We start from the raw sequence: 16,853 nt of genomic DNA, 5'->3' as shown, positions 1-16,853 counted from the left end.
AGGCGGGGTCTCCTGCCACCCCTCTGACTGATGCAGCCAGCACAAAGAGCGCCCTCACTCACCTGGGGGAGGTGTCGAAGACCTCCAGGCCGCAGACTCAGGTATAGCCTCTTCTAACACCCTCTAGGGGTAATGGTGGCCAGGGTCAAGCCATACCCAGGGGGAGATATGCTCCCTTCTTGAGCAGAGAGGTAGCTACCCTGGGCACACTCATACTTAGCAAGAGCCTTACCCAGACAGTGGCCAAAGCCACAAAGAGCTCCTGGGTGGGTCTCAGAGACGACCCAGAAATCATCATGACGGTTGGCATTTACTACATGTGGGGTTAATCCCTCATACATTCATCAATGTCATCACAACCAGTGTTCAAGATGGCGGCTTGAGTGTCAGATGAGGAAGCAAGTTCAGAGAAAGTCACATGTGAGGGAAGAAGCCAAGTCTATGCTCAGGGATGAGATCCGCTCTCCAGCCCTGTGATTCAGTTTTAGACACTTGGTCCAGTTCTCTGCTTCTATACACAGAGACTGAGTGTGGCCCAGAATGGAGATAACACCAGGTTCTAATACCCTGTGACAAGACAGAACTTCCTGTGTGGACGGAGACAGGCCTAACTTTCTGTGTGATGGAGATGAAGACAGGTTCTCACTTCCTGTGACAGACTCTAACTTCCTGTATGTGGTATTGATGAAAGACAGGTCTTAATTTCTTGTGTGTTAGAGAGCGACAGGCTCTCACTTCCTGTAACAGAATGGAGAATGTACTAACTTCCTGTCACAGGAACTGACTTCCTCTGACAGGGTGAGAATAAGTTCTCTCAGTACCGTCTAATTACAGCCTCTAACATCCTGCAACAGGATGGCGACAGTACATTCTTGTGACAGAATGTTGACAGGCAAGTGAGGAGACTTGCGTCCTAGTCCTGAACACCAGGACCAGCACATGCTGGAGGCAGAATGACATGAACTTAAGAAGCAGAGCCAAGATGGCCAGCCCCATAGGACTTGACCAAGCCCCCCTCAGGTAGGTCTGCCATTCTGATTGAGTTTGGATTTTCCGGTTACGGAGTCACTCACGGTCTTGCATGGCTTTTTAAGTCTCCATGTCGTATCCTGGATTTACTTCACATTTGACACTTCTTGTGCATGGTGTTTCTGTTTGCATGTTACTGGATGCTTACCAGAGCTGCTAGGAAGCCTCTCACTTGACTAGTTAACAATCTGTCTCTAAGCAAAGAGAAGTCCTTCAAGTGAGATCCAGGGCACCAATGACCGGAGAGAATCACGCCCACTGAAGAAGGAATCTGTTGCAGAAAGCCCAGAGCTGGTAGTAGGGAATAAGGTGGGCATCATGGGCATTGCTGAAAGGCAGCTGTCCCTAGGGATGCCCCTTGAATACCAGGTCAAATGGGGGCGCTCCACATGCCAGAGAGAGCTCTTTATCAAGGAAGGGCCTTTGATGACTGGGAGAAGGGAGAGCCATGAGAGCCAGGCAGGCAGCTGGGGTCCATGCACTGTGTCCCTCTGGGGCGTCAATGGCAGTAAGCAGCACGTTTGGGTTTCAAAGATGGCCTATTTCCCCTCTCTCACACACACACACCCAGACACACAGAAATACACATACCATATACACTCACATATACAAACACAGAGATGCACACACCATACACACCACACACACAGATGTACAGACACACAGACATACCACACGCACACATGCAGACACATATAACACACACACACACACTCACACACACACCCAACCCCCCCCACCACACGCATGCACGCACGCACGCACTCACACAAACTGCTTTGGGAGGAATCTGAATGGATCTGGCCAGTAGGTGGCGCTAGAGTCTTCCTCCTGAAATTGGGCTTTCCTGCTTGACCTGTGGGGCCCTCTACTGACCAAAGTCTAGTCTTGCGTTGCCACAGTTGCACAGCAAATGTGAAGGGAAGGAATGTGAGACACACATGATCCAGCTTCTGTAACTGTCATATCCCAGAACATGACAGAAACGACACTGCCATCCATCCGAGCACCAAAGCCCTCCCTGGAAGAGGTGCCTGGGCTGGCTCTTTTTAGACCACCCATTTCCCAGGTGAGGCCGTGGCTCCTTCGCTTTCTCTCCAGTGCCAGCACACTTTGTAAACAGTCACTGTACAGGCAGACTTGGTGCTTGAGTTCCCTTCTCTGCCCCAAATTTATTGAAACATCCTAGAAATCAGTCAAGTGGTGGCTTTTAGTCTCAGCACTTGGGAGGCAGAGGCAGGAGGATCTTTGTGAGTTCCAGGCCAGCCTGGTCTATAGAGCAAATTCTAGGACAGCCGGAACTACACAGGGAATCCCTGTCTTGAAAAATGAGGGGGGTGGGGAGGGGGGAGGGGAGGAGAAGAGGAAAAGAGAAGGAGGGAGGGAAAGGAGGAAGGAAGGGGAAGGGAGGGGAGGGTAAGGGAGAAGGAAGGGGAAGGGAGGGGAGAAAAGAGGAAACATCCTAGAAACTACAATCACTGTGTGTAGCAATCTACTGGTCAGACTAGGGACAGCAATAAAACCTGTTAGCTGAATCACCCTGACTGGGAGGGTGGGGGTGGCAGTCACTACTGAATCTATTACAGAGTAGGGCCCAGGGCGTGGGGAGGGGGAGGCTAGACCTCAGACCAGCTCAGCATGAGGAGCAGGCTCACAGCTTCCACACACATTCCCCCTCATCTACACATTACAACACCATGTGCCCCAGTTCTCAACTTCCGCATCTTTGATTACTGCAGCCCAAGTTCTCGGAAAATGATCAGAAGCCACTACAGAAGAGAGACAAAACCTCAGAGGAAGGCCGCAGGGCCACCGCTGTGACCATCAGTCCCATTTGTCATTCCTGAGAGAGGCTGGGGACCTGGCCAAATCCCTCTTGAGCTCTGTGACCATAGCTTTTTACTCAAGCTACTTTCCTAAGACACAGGATCCAAAGCTACCCAGCTTCATGACACCTTTACAACCACACTCCATCGGAGAGGCTCCATCGGCAGGAAAAAGATGTATCCAGTCCGGTCGAATGGTAGAGACAGCGTTGAACACAGGAGTAGCCAGCACTCAGAGGTCAGGACCTTGGCGTGTCCATGAGACTCACTTGTGGTGGTCCTAGCTTGCTTCGTCAGGGTCCTGGGTAGCCAGGAACCGCATAGGAGAGAAGGGAGCTGCATAAAGTAGGTCTGAGGCGGGGCTGGGGATTTAGCTCAGTGGTAGAGCGCTTACCTAGGAAGTGCAAGGCCCTGGGTTCGGTCCCCAGCTCCGGAAAAAAGAACCAAAAAAAAAAAAAGTAGGTCTGAGGCAGAGAGAGAGACAGAGAGAGAGACAGAGACTGAGACAGAAAGACAGAAATAGAAAGACAGAGAGACAGAGAGAGACAGAGAGACAGAGAGAGAAACAGAGGGTAGAAGTACAGACTGATTCTCACATCTTACTTATTAAAGTTCCAAAACAAGCTACCCTTGTAGAGTAGGAACTTCAGTGACCGTCTGACTCCTCTGTATATACACGTATGCAATGTTTGTGTGCATAGATACACATGGAACGTGTCTGGATACATCTGTGCGGAGACCCAAGGTTGCCATCTGATGTCTTCTTTGATCTCTGACGCATATAACCAGGCAGGGCACCTCACTGGAACTTGGAGGGTGACAATTTGCTAGTCTAACCAGCCAGCTTATGTGGGGGGATCCACTGTCTCCATGCTGAGATTACGGGTGAGCTGCTGTGCACTTTTACATGGGTGCTAGGGACCCAGACTCCAGTCTTCATACTTGTACAGCAAGCTCTTCACCTGCTGAGCCATTTCCTCAGCCCAGTTCATTTTGTATCTTTTGAGACGGATCTCATGTAGCCCCAGCTGACCCTGAACTCCTGATCTTCCTGCCTCTACCTCACCAATGCTGAGATTACAAACATAACAATGTGACATCCGGTTTATATCGTCTACTGGTCTCCTTTCTATAAAGATCAGGGGATCTAGATTCTTCAGTTTCCAATGAGGAGAAGAGGGAGTTGTACAATAGAAGCCTCTCGTCCAAGGTGTGTAAGGAGGTGAGTCTCTTCTAAAGATCGCCACTCCCTAGCGGGGGTGAACAACGGGTGAAACTTTCCCACTGGGGACTCAGATCCCAGCCCCACTTCCTCCACCCAACACTGGTCCTGCAAATGTTCTACAAGTGAAGAGGGACTATCAAAGGAGAAAGCCGTAACCAGAGAGACTCCTTTACAGCTGTGATCAGGAAGCCATAACCACGAGCCCTTCAAGTGCCATCGCAGGTTTGCCCCATCTGAGAGCTGAGAGAGTCTTAGATGTAGCCCCGTTAGATATAACCAGAAGAACAGAACTGACAACGTCACTCAAAAGGAATTCTGTCCTCTTGGACATGTGTACCTTGGGGAAAAGAACAATGGCTCACCACCCTTATCTTTACCACATCTCAATGCGCTGACTGGGCCAGCACTCAGCCAGGCTTGCCGTCCCTGATTATCAGGACCTGACCAAGCAGGTAAGCTTGGTACCACTTTATCTAGGTGGCCCAAAGCTGACCCAAGGCCACAGCACTTGGAAAGGCAGGAAGTCCAGCATTTCTACATCAAAGCCCAAGCTCTCCAATCTTCACACTGCCTCCCAGATCTATGTGCCATAACCACCAAGGACCCAGCTTCCCTTGACCCCTCAGTACCCGGGGGATGAATGTGTCTTAGAATGTCTGCCCCTCTCCACTGGGCAGAACCTATATAACAGAAAAAGAGGCTGTGCCCCACAATCAGGGGTCACTCTCAGGGACCCCTGCAGACCACCCCAATATCCCCTCTTACAGCTAAGGACAAGAAACCCAGGAATCTGAAACCCAAGTTAGCCTGACTTCACAACTGCGATCTTTCCAGAATGTCAGTCACAGCCTCTCCCTAAGGCTTGGTCCTTTCTTGGAAGAAAAGCACTCCCAAGGAGGCTCACTTGGACCTCCCCCAAATCCTTACTACATAGGGCTCCACCTCCCCACCCCCACTCTCCACCATAGCCTCTGTTGAGGCTCTTGGTGACACACAGACAAGGACAGAAAGTATCACTGATAGAAAGCCATCTTCCCAGGGTTGAAGCATCAGTCTGTGACCCCCTCAGCCCTGTGTCCACATCTGGCCTGTTTTTATGGTGAACACAGAAGCAGTGGGACAGGAAGGCTGAGACCTGGCATGCTAACCCCACCCTGGAAGGAAATGCACCCCAGGTATCCCAAGAACACTCTATATTTCAGAGTGTGCAGCTTCCCAATCCCCCCATTGCACAATTCAGCTCCCAATGACCTTAATTCAAACCTGGCCAATACCATCCTACTTGCCCACCTGTCTCCACCAGGCTGGCCTCTCTCCATTCTCGTAGCATCCTCCCTCTGTTCGCTGTCTGACATGTGCTCCTAGAAGCTAGCCCAAGGGGTAGGGCATCCATGGGCTAATGTTCATCCAGGAGCCTGTATACGGTCAGCCCGCCAGCACTTGGGTTTTGCTAACCTTAACAATAAACTCAGTAAGCAAGGTCAAGCTGCCTACTCGTGGACTTGTATATCCTGACCCCAGCAGGACAACCTCCTCTTTCAGCCTGATGGCTGGCTGCACAGGAGTTAGACGTTGCCGTTGCAACCACAGCCTGGCTTCTGGAATCCTCAAACCCACGCATTTATAATGGGAAGCAGAACACAGTCTTAGACCAAGGGTGCATAGCTTTCTTAGTGACTCAGGGCAGCTTTGTCACTGCAGCCAGACTATTGTGTAACTCGAACACTTTTAGGGATCTGACACATTTGCAAACTCAAGAGTAGCTTCCCCCTCACCCAGACACAGAAAGAAACAAGTCATTGGGTGTTGCTGAGATAGGAGTCTCAATATAGAGCCCAGGCTATCCTCAAGCTGGTGATCCACCTGCCTCTGCTTCCTACTGTTGGGATCGCAGGTTAGCATCATCACAGGAAGGAGATTGGTTGGCAAGTAGATTAAAAACATGCCTGGGGATGCCAGCAGGGTGCTAAGCAAGCAGCCCAAGGTCTGAAAGAACTCGGGCTGCCCAGGTAAACAAAACAAGCTAGAAGTTAGACAAAACCTACAGCAGAAAGAGCTATCCCCAAGGTCATGTGTTGAATATCAGAGTCTGAATCATCATCGAAAGGAAACAATGGCCCTTGAGCAGGAGGGATGGCTGGCCAAGAGCCAAAGACAAGCACAAGAGGTAGAAAACACAGGCTGTCTGGCCACATAATTGCTTTGAGCATTTCCGTGCTGTGGAAGAGGTTATCAGTCCACACTCTTGGAACACACTCTAGAGTGGGGCTTTTCCCGAAGCAAGAAAATGAGCTTCTCTGGGTGGACTCAAATGACAGTGGTTGCTGTGAGAATCATGGCCTGGGAGTCCTAAGGCCCCAGGGACACCAGAGATGTCACCACGATGATCAGAGCTTATAAGGGCACGTGGCCACACAGTTTCAAGTATAGGATACAGGATACGCCAAGCTGTCCCCACACATCACTCAGCTGGATGGAATGCAGATGTCTTAGAAAGTCTCCTTGAGTCCTAGGGTTTGGCCGAGACTTCGAGATGGCATTGCCACCGGCTCATCCGTGTCAGCACATTTGCACATATTCACGTTACAGATGAAGACACTGGGGCCTATCTCAATGACGGCCACAGCCAAGACTCATCTGCAGTCACACCCATGGCCTCCCGAGAGTCTCACTGGCCCCCAGGGGCCTGAGAACCAAGAACCAGCAGGTTCTTATGGCCCAATAGGAGACCATGAAAGTCACAGCTTGTGAAACACATGCTCATGCCCAGAGCTGGACCTTTAGGTAGCCCAACCCAGACAGAGGACAGCGGGTCCCAGGGACTTACGTGTCTGCAGAGCGGCGATAGTTCTCAGGGCACTCGAAGGATAGACAGCGGAAGCTGCCCTGGATGTTGAAGCAGGTCTCGTTGATGGAACAGTTGTGGATACCGGTCACACACTCGTCAATGTCTGCAGAGACCCAGAGGCAGCATGGTATAGGTTAAGCCATGAAAAGCATCCCCACCCACAAAAACTGCACTGACACACTTTCCCTCTGTGGGAGTAGCATCTAGTGCAGGATCTTCTGTTTACCAGGCACCGAGAGTTACCAGACCACAATCCCCGGAGGGGGTGTGTGTGTGTAACAAGAGCAGACGCCATGTGAGGTCCTATAAGCACTGCCTGGAATGTGTTGTTACAATCCTTGTCTTAGGGAAGGCTCCCCAGGCTGAAGGAGCCTGCCACACCACAGTCACACATTCTATAAGTGACAGAGCCAAGCTTTGAACCGGGTAGGTGGGCACCAGAATCTGGTGTTCCAACCATCTAGCACCTTCCCATGGTTCTCAAAGAACGCCACCTGGACCTCAGGCGTGACTGGCTCCATCTAGTAGGGCAGGGAGGGTCAGAACCTCTGGGCCCACATCAAAGGTGAGGAAACAAGACCTACAGGAACCATGCAATTTGTCTTGGGTAGTGACTAAAGTGGCTCGACAGGCCTGGAGGTCCTGCTACAGGGCCTGCAGCTTCTAGAGGTGGGGGAGCCCCTTCTGTGACATTCCAACTGCTGGGGTTCAGAGATATCACTGAGCCTAGGAGGCAGCTGTTAAGAAGTATCACATGACTGAGTAACACTGGCAAAAGCAGGCCTTACCAATCTCAGAGAGCTCGGCTCAGGAATGTGGGCCTGTGGTATTTCTACATTTTTATTTGGAGGGTAAGTGGCACAGCATGTGTGTGGAGGTCAGAGGACAACTGACCTGAGCCTGTTCACTCTTTCCACCGTGTGGGTCCTAGGGATTGAACTCAGGATCGTTAGGCTTGGCAGCAAGGGCCTCATCCAATGAGCTGTCTCACCAGCCCAGTAATGTGTTTTTGCTGTTTCTGGGCAGGACTCCAGGCTGTGGTGAGGGAGCTGGGCCAGGAGAGCTGAAAGCAGGACTGTGGTGGGGAAAAGGTCCGGTCCAACCACAGAGAAGCTGAGTGTGTCCCTTCCAGAGAACGCTACAGGCCCTGCCTTTGGCCGGCCACTTTCTTTGTTGTTGTAGGTGGTAGGCAAGTGTGTGCCTGTGTGTGTGTGTGTGGGGGGGGATGTTCAGGGGAATATGCATGCAATCCATGTATGGGGGGGTACGTATGCATGTGTAGAGCATCAGGTATCTTCCTCTATAGCAGCCCCACCCCCACCATTGCCAAACCAGTCTCTTTCACTAAACCTGGTGTTCAGCACTTGGCTAGCTTGGGTGGTCGCTGTCAGTCTCTGCACCCGAAACGTGCATGGGTTACTAAAAAGACCATCTTCATGTGCAGGACCTAGGAGTCTCTGGAGCCTCTGGAGCCTCTGGATCTCCAGCTCATAGAGGAAGGGGTTGGACAGCTTTGCCTGTGATCTCCTTGAGCAGCTCCTGGCGTGAGCCAGGGCGCACACACAGGATCATTTGTTCACAAGCTCGTCTTCAGCACTCCCAGTAACCAAATGGAGGATCACGGAATGCAGGGGAACCCAGTAGGTTCTTAGAAACGGGGAAGCAGATACGGACAGATACTACCAGCTTTCATCACTGAGCCTATGCCAGGGCTGACCCAACCCCACTAAACACTCAACAACCACCAGAGTCCCCAAACACAGAGACCTCAGGGTTCTCTTACCAGACAGGCACAGAGGCAACTGAAATCTGCTCACCTCGATGACCCAGGACTTGGTTCATAGCCTGTCTGTCCAATGACTGGGTCAGAGGCTGCACAACTAGACTAAGCTGAGGACGGGGTCCCTGGGTCACTCTTCCAAGGGTGGACAAGGACAGAATGGGAGGAGGGCTTGGGTACCTGATAGGACCTCCACAGAGCCCGGACAGCCCTGAGGACAGGCTAGATGTTGTGTATGGGAGACCAGAACACCTTTCCCTACTCTCTGAATACATTCCCATCTGTGATGCAGTCCCTACACCCGGGAAGCACATCTCTCCCCCAACACTGTGGAACTCATAACAGCCCTGGGCGACACCAACGCAGAGACTCTGCCTCACTCACCTTGGCAGTTGCGACCATTGGGAGCTAGCCTGTAGCCGGATGAGGGACAGCTGCACTGGAAGCTTCCCGGGATGTTGATGCAGCGGTAGGAGCAGATGTGACCCCCCGTGGGCAGGGCACACTCATCAATATCTACAACAGCACAGTTAGAGTCAGCATCTAGCTTTGGTCCACCGCCACAGCCACGCTGGGCTACGGGGAAGCCTAGGAGGCAGGGCTGGGCTGGAGAGGGCAAGCCAGGAAGAGGCCTCAGGGTCACAGAACCATCGTTATAGGAGGGGACACTGAGGCCCAGGGAGTGGGGAGGACTAGTCCAGGGATAGTTAGTAGTTTCATGGTGTGAAGTACGCACAAAGAAAGGGAATGAAGAGGAGTTTGCTAAAGAACCAAAACCAGCCCACCAGCCAATCATACAAACAAAGCTCACTGCACATCACAAGGAAATGCAGGCTCAGTCTCCCTGATCGGAAACGCTTGGGACCAGAAATGTCTCAAATATTTTGGAATATTGCCACTTGTATAATAAGGTATCTTGGGGATGGGAGTCAAGTCTAACCCCCCAAACCCATCTGTTTTATCCACACAGACTAAAGGAATTTCTAGACAGTCTTTTCAGTGCACCTGAGTTTGAACTATGACTCAGGGCATAGGAGTTTGCACTGTGGAGTTGCCGGATACTCAAAAGGCTTCAGGTTTGGGGTCAGCGCTTAGTGGAATAGCATCTGCTGAGCAAGACGCTAGGTTGGATCCTAAGACCCTACGTGCACACATGCAAGAGCGCACGCGCGCGCGCGCGCGCGCGCACACACACACACACACACACACACACTCATGGGCACATGTACACACACAGCACTGTTATGGTATCAGAATATTTGCCCTTGAAGCTCCCAGTTACTCTTGAACTGTCATCTGGCTGGACTGTTCAACAATCCAAGGAGGAAACATTACCTCTGACAGAGAAGATGACAGTCAGGTGTAGTGAGGGTGGAGCTCAGGACAGAGCAGAGCTGGGTCTCAGGGGTTAGGTGGCTCTCGGCTTGCCCTTCGCCTCTCAGTCAGTCACATGTAATGTTGAGCCCTGTGTTCTGTTACCAGAGTGTCAACACACTGAGGGGCTGCAGCCATGGTGTGTGTGTTTGAGAGCACTCCATGGACTTGTTTGCTCTCTTCCTAATCTCTCAACCCCAGTAAAAGCTCCTCAAGCTCTTCAGAGGGAAAGCTGGGAGCCAGCCCAGCCTCCGTGGGAGCAAACGGGAAACATCCTGGCAGGCTCTTGCCATGGACTCTGAAATGCCGCTGTTTGGTAGCCAGGCCAGGGTGCTCCCCACAGTACACAGGGTGCCCTCACCTTCGCAGGTGACCCCGTCCACGTCACTGAGCTGATAACCTCGTCGGCAGTAGCACTGGTAGGAGCCATAGACGTTAGCACACTCCTGGCTGCAAGGGCTGTTAAGGCACTCGTTCACGTCTACAAGAGAAGAGGTTCCCGGGGCTGGAGGTCAGGCCCCTGCCTCCATGGCAGACCTGACTGAGAACACGGAGAGTGTTCCTTTATCACCTCCCTGTTGAAGTTGTAAGACTGAGATGCCCAGAGAGAGGGACTTCTACTCCAGCCCACAGTAGCTGAGAAATCTGAAATCTCTCCACTCCTGCTACTGCCTCTGTGAAGCCACACCATCTCCTGGTACGAAGGCAGTGACAGCCTCCAGGTTTGGCTCTTTTCAATCTGGTCCCCACCAGGCACAGGCTCAGCATGTGTCCCATCAGGACCAGTCCCTTCTAGCTTTCAATGAAAATCTCCCCTGCTCTCTCTACTTCGTCTCCAAGATGGTGAAGTAGGTGGGATGATATTTCTAAATCTCTGGACTTAGGGGCTACTCGGCAACCCAGCTATTGGTCACCAAGTCTCTTCACCTAGAGCGAGCTCCAGGACAGGTTTGGCCCACCATTTGTTTTTGTAAATAAAGTTTTATTGGCACAGAGCTACAAACACATTTGGCCAGGACCTATGTCTGCTTTTCTGTTCCCACAGCAAAGTGGGGTACTGTCTACAGACTGGCCAGAAAGGTTTAAAATAGTCACCATGCATCTGGGAGAGAAAAATCTTGCCATCTTGGTGTTTCCGAGGGTAGGAGGGGTAGACCATTGGCCTCTCAGCCAGCGTTTCCTATCTGTAGCCCCCACATGCCTGGCCAGGTTATCTGCTCAATCTACGTGCACTGTGGTTTTCTATCACATCACAGGCATACTCCCCGACACTGGAGCCACATCTTGCTACCCCACAGTACATAAGCTTAAGGCTGGCCAGGCTTCAGCACCGTATCCTCAGTATTACGTAAGCGCAAGGCTCAGATGCCTAAGCACAGCCAGAAATTATAATCACAGCTGATGATACAAGACACTCTGTTATCTATGCACAGCAAGACTCATGACCCCTAATGACTAACCAAGCCCTGCCAGGGATACTGGCCGAGTTTCAGCATGGCTGCCACTGGCTTACAATCATATCCCTAGGGTAGGAATTCTAGCGTCTTTAAAAACACCCGCCTAGGAAACCCCAAATGAATCTGTGAGCAGAGGAGAGACGTTGATGGCTGGCCTGCTCCGTGACCCACCCTCACCTTCACAAGACCGGCCGTCCACAGACAGCCGGAAGCCCGCAGAGCAGCTGCAGTGGTAGGAGCCTGGCGTGTTCTCACACTTGTGGCCACACAGGCGCCCAGGATAGCGCTGGCACTCGTTGATATCTGAAACAGAGGGGCAGTCAGCTCAGAGCATGTCCCCTGGAGTGACGCCACGTCCCACCCTCCTGCCAATGGCAGCAGTTCATAGCCCTTCATCCCCAGCTCCTTTCGTGTCTCAGGGGGAAGGGTTAAGGTCTCTCTTGACTGTCTGTGAGAAGCCCTGTGTTCTGACTAATGTGGCGAAGCTGGACAGATGCCCTTCTGCCAGCCCTGCCCCCAGGAGAGTCTGCAGGGATCTGCTGGGAGTATGGGGCAATTCTTAGTCTCCATTGAGTATCCTGGTTTGGTATCTGCAAATGCTAGCTGGGTAGGATCTGACTCCACAGCTGGCCACCTTTTGTTCTGACTCCATTGGGAGCTGGGCATCCCAAGCCCCTGGGCCCTGAAGGTCTACACCAAATCTGAGACATCACTAATGTCTTGCCAGCTGCAGACGTGGGCTGGAGTCTTGGAAACCCTCGGGCTGGGGTCAAACACAACGCCCATTCCACAAGGAAGCAGGCTGAGAACCCTAGAGCCCTGCTGGTGGTCAGACACCAAGGTGGTAGCAGAGCTGCAGTGAGACAATGTCTTCTGACTGATGGTCTTCAACCTGGGACTGCCTACGCTCGGAACCTCCTGAGGTGAGGATGGGATGGACGTGGTCACCCTAGATGCCACAGACTGTTCTCCTGTGTGGCATCAACCCGGACAGGACCCCCTGGGTCTGAAAGATATCACATACCCACACAGGTCCTGCTGATGCCATCAAAATAGTACCCGGCCTTGCACTCGCAGCGGAAGCTGCCGGGGGAGTTCAAACAGTGGTGTCCCTTCCCACAGGGCTCGGCTGGTGGTGAGCACTCATCCACGTCTTGTGAAGAAGAAAAAGAAGAAAGGAAGACATGCTGAAAGCCTTTCAGTGTGCACACCAACCCAACCTTCACAGAGAACCTACTATGTCCCAGGCCCAATCTGGAATAGTAGCTGACCCTCCAAGAGGCCAGCACTGATCTCCAGTGAGGCAGGAAGTTTCCAGGGCTGCAGGGGAGATGCTGAGATGGCCTGGGGGTTGTGGGGAAAACGGTCCCTTTCCAAGCAGGGATCTGGGCTAGATGACTCCCCTGGCCTACTCAGAAGCAGGCATGTAGTGGGTATAAACAAGACACCACACCATAGTTCTCTCTCCTCTGGCGAGTAGCAGGACCTATGTCATCCAGATTAGCTGTGACCAATTTAGGAGAAGTGAATTGTGAGCATCCATCCTCGGCCACACGTGGGCTATGACCAGGTAGCCTTAGAACACTGGGCAAACTGAAGCCAAGGCTAGAAGTGCTTATGTGTTATGTTAACAGTGCAGGCAAGACGGGAAAGGCCTGCACCTGGGGAGGGGCAATGGGGTGGACGGACAGGCAGAATGTCTTCACTTTGGTGACCAACTCTCCCTTCTAGAGAAGAGAAGGAATGTGCTGGAGACAGACAGTCAAAGTTCAGAAGTGTGTTCGCGTGTGCACATGTGCAAGATACCAACCAACACAGCGGGTCCCCTCTTCGTTGAGATGATATCCACGGCCACAGTTGGGCACATTCTTCTGACATGTATAGGAGCCCTCTGTATTGATGCATGTCTGCCCCACAGGGCATGGGGCACTGATACTTAAACACTCATTGATATCTACAGAGAAAAGAGACGAGACACAGCACGGTCACATAGAGACTATCCACGGATACAGCCACTGAACCCTCAAAAGAGCCTTTCCCTTCTCTCAGCAAAGTCACAAAATAACAGGCCCTGACCCCTTTGCCCTACAAGACGAGGCCGCCTCAGGTCCCTCCCTGTCCCCTCCCCCAGCTCCTAAACACAACTTCCCCATCTTCTTCACCACTTGCTAGCCTGGCTTTCCTGTGTGCATCTGACCCACACAGGCACATAAGGCCCTTCCTTCCCTGAGTGTGGTACCAGGGAGACAGAGGTATACATCCCTCTCTCTGTAGCAGCCTGAGAGCCCCTAGGTTCCTCTGGTGGGTGGTTAGCCCCTGTCTACTTCACCTGGCCAGTCCTTGGAAGCCCCAGTAATGTAGCTCCTGAAGCAGCCATGGCCCCACACTGAGTCACTGTGGCAGCCATGTGCCTGGCTAGCATCACCACCAAAACTCCTTCCTGTATCCCACCCACTTGACTCAGGCCATTTAGAACTCCCCGTGTGGAGTCTCCTACCTCGAGAGAACACGACTCTAGTGTAGGGACCATTGGCCATTTACCATTGATGGACACACACAAACATGTACCAATACCAAGGAACACTAGGGTGCACATCTCTTGGCTCCTTATGCTCCAATTCTACACCAAAACCAAACCTCTTCCTAAAGCCCATCTAAGAAGACCTAAGTCTCAGAAATTCACCTCTAGGATCTTCCTAGTTCACACAAAGCACACGGGGGCTGGGGGACAGCAGGAAAGAACAATGGTAGAAGATTGACAACTGAAGTGAGAAATTGGGACCTGCTTTGTGCTGGCCAAGCCCTACCCTCCTCGGGCTGTCTAAAAACCAGACCTGACCCCCCTCCCATCCCTGGGATGGGCCTCTGCACAGACAATGGGGCACTTCAGTTTACAGGGGACTCGCACTTGTTACCACTGTAACAGTCAGCCTGCAGGTGGCAGAGCCAGCATTATGGTCTGTGTGTTACACTGGGAACCCCGAACCTAGAGAGAGCCAGCCTCAGGCAAGCCTCTCCTCCGGCTCACAGGGGGCAGAGAGGGCAACGCAGCCCAAGTCTACATCCCTGGCATCCATCCTCACAATCGCCAGACGCCTTGCTCACGGTCCCTCTGGCCAAACCTGGCCCGCTGCTCATTCTTGTAAATAAAGTTTTATTGGCAGTCGGCCAGTCGCGCTGCCTCACATGTGGCCTACAGCTGTTTTGTGCATTACCACTCCAGGAGTGGGGTGATTAGGACAGAAACCAGATGGCAGGAAGGTTGGTATCCATTATCTAGTCCTTTACACAAAGCCGGGCAACTCCTGCCTGTTGTCAGTGGTGAGTGCAGTGGCTGGCAGTGACCCCCTCAGCCCCAGAGTACTCCTGTCTGATGTGATTTCTCACACCGTATCCAAACACTGGTATCACTTGAGACTGTCTGCTCTCTGGAGGAAGAGAGTCCCTTGTCTGAGCTCCACGAAAGTCAGATGATGGATGAATTGAAATCAAAAGCGGATCAACAAAGATGAATAGATAGGAAAGGCCAGAGGCGGGTTTGGGGACATGGTGCATGCTTTCCCGAATGGGATTCCCATGGCACAAGAGCAGGCTCTCCGGCTGTCATTCTCAGCTCACTTTGTCTTACCAAGCACTTCTAAGACAAACTAGGACCCTTGATGGCCCTAGGATCTTTGAAGACCTCAACACCCGTGGGCCAGCATATGGGAGGCACACCAGTGGGCCAGCACATGGGAAGCACACCTGTGGGCCAGCATATGGATGGGAGGCACACCAGTGGGCCAGCATATGGGAGGCACACCTGTGGGCCAGCATATGGGAAGCACACCTGTGGGCCAGCATATGGGAAACAGTGCCCTGACCCCTTCCCTCCTCTTCACCGTGGAATGAAGGAAGAAAGGGAACATGAGGTAGAGAGTAAAGAAAAAGAAAACACTTCCTCACAGTGTTGAAGAATCAACCTCAAAGTTCTAAAAAAAGATATTTACATTTTATAGGAAGAAGGCCTCAGCTTTCTAAGCCCGGCCTCTTGTCTTCTGTGCTAGACAGGGATGGGAATGGAGTGAAGTTTGGGGAAGGCAGATCCTGGGGTCACTGTTTCCCACCATAGATGGAGCTGCTCTGGGAGGTCAAGGGAGCACAGGTAGAAATGTGTGGGGTGTAAGCCTTGGATACATAGAGAGGAGAAGGGACAGCCTGCAGCTCTCTCCCAGATGGCCCCCATCTTTGATTTTTATATTGTTTGGTTTCCTGAAACTGGGTCTCAACATGTAGCCCAGGTTGGACTTTAATTCCTACAGAGCACAGACTAGCCTTCAGCTCACTGAAGGTATTCCTCCTGCCTCAAACTCTGCAGGGATGAGAGGTGAGCTCCACAGTGCCTGACTCTTCCCTTTCCTCATGCTGCCTGTCTCCTGATAGCTATTTCTGCTGATAAAGTTATTATTTTAGACAGGAATAAAAACACTGACACAGAATGATTTCTAAACATTGTCAAGAGGGGAAAAACAAAGTGGCAGAGCAGTCCGGTCCTGTTTCCATGAAAAAACAAACTAAGGAAGCATTGCCCAGAAGGGCGGCCCCACCCACCCACAGGCTGGCCCATGGTTTCTCATTTATAATCAGGTATGCGTGGCTTTTACCATAGAAGAGGTAATTTCTAGAAGAAATTAACTTGGTTGTGACCAGTATGTAAAAAAGGGAGACCTCTCCCCATGTCAAGTTAGGGGACTCTGCATTGAACATCTCTGGTCCTTGATGTCACTGTGGTGATTGTGTCACCTGTGACACAGAGGTGACAGGATCTGGCCAACATCTTGGACTCCCCCAGGGTTTATATCTGATCTGGTGGGGGTCGAAGGTGCAGACATGGCTCATGAAGCATCTCTGCTCTTGCATTCTGTGGAGGGAAACCTGGGGCATGCTGAGACCTGTAAAAGTCTTTCTCACAGAGGAGAGCAGGGCCAGTCCTGCCATGAGTCAGGCTTTCTGCCCTCAGCTGATGCAGCCTCCACAGAGCCCTCTGAGCAGGCTGCAAGTCTCAGCAGGGCCCCCTTTCCTCCCTGCCCCAGGGGAGTCACAGCCACCCTGCCTACCGCACGTGTGTGGAGCGATGAGAGGCTGGCTTCAGGAGGCTGGCGAGGGGCCAAGTCACAGCTCAGACACTTCTCCACTAAGCTAAGACCCAGGCCGTGTGGGTGGGGCTTGGGCGAAACTCCTGGCCTAAAAAGGTTCTACCTGGGGCAGTAAGACAGGGAGAGGTGAAATGAACTTTCAATCCTGTTTCAAAGGAAAGGCTAGGTAAGAGTCTGGG

The 16,853-nt window shown here is 52.1% G+C and overlaps 1 protein-coding gene across 2 annotated transcripts in view; it reads right to left on the bottom strand.

Annotated features, from left to right (window-relative positions):
- Nucleotides 1-16,853, bottom strand: part of Fbln1 (fibulin 1) — a 79,619-nt gene that overhangs the window by 35,177 nt on the left and 27,589 nt on the right. For both annotated transcript variants that reach the window (XM_006242161.4, NM_001127547.1), the window contains exons 9-14: nucleotides 13,350-13,493; nucleotides 12,564-12,692; nucleotides 11,717-11,842; nucleotides 10,444-10,563; nucleotides 9,093-9,224; nucleotides 6,908-7,031 (exon numbers count right to left, since the gene is read on the bottom strand). In XM_006242161.4, the coding sequence (XP_006242223.1) occupies nucleotides 6,908-7,031; nucleotides 9,093-9,224; nucleotides 10,444-10,563; nucleotides 11,717-11,842; nucleotides 12,564-12,692; nucleotides 13,350-13,493 (775 nt within the window). The remainder of the gene's footprint in view (nucleotides 1-6,907; nucleotides 7,032-9,092; nucleotides 9,225-10,443; nucleotides 10,564-11,716; nucleotides 11,843-12,563; nucleotides 12,693-13,349; nucleotides 13,494-16,853) is intronic.

The sequence above is a fragment of the Rattus norvegicus genome, chromosome 7 (genome assembly GCF_036323735.1).
Source record: "Rattus norvegicus strain BN/NHsdMcwi chromosome 7, GRCr8, whole genome shotgun sequence".
NCBI lineage: Eukaryota > Metazoa > Chordata > Mammalia > Rodentia > Muridae > Rattus > Rattus norvegicus.
The sequence above is the reverse complement of the archived record's forward strand: the minus strand, read 5'-3'. Positions and strand labels throughout refer to the sequence as shown.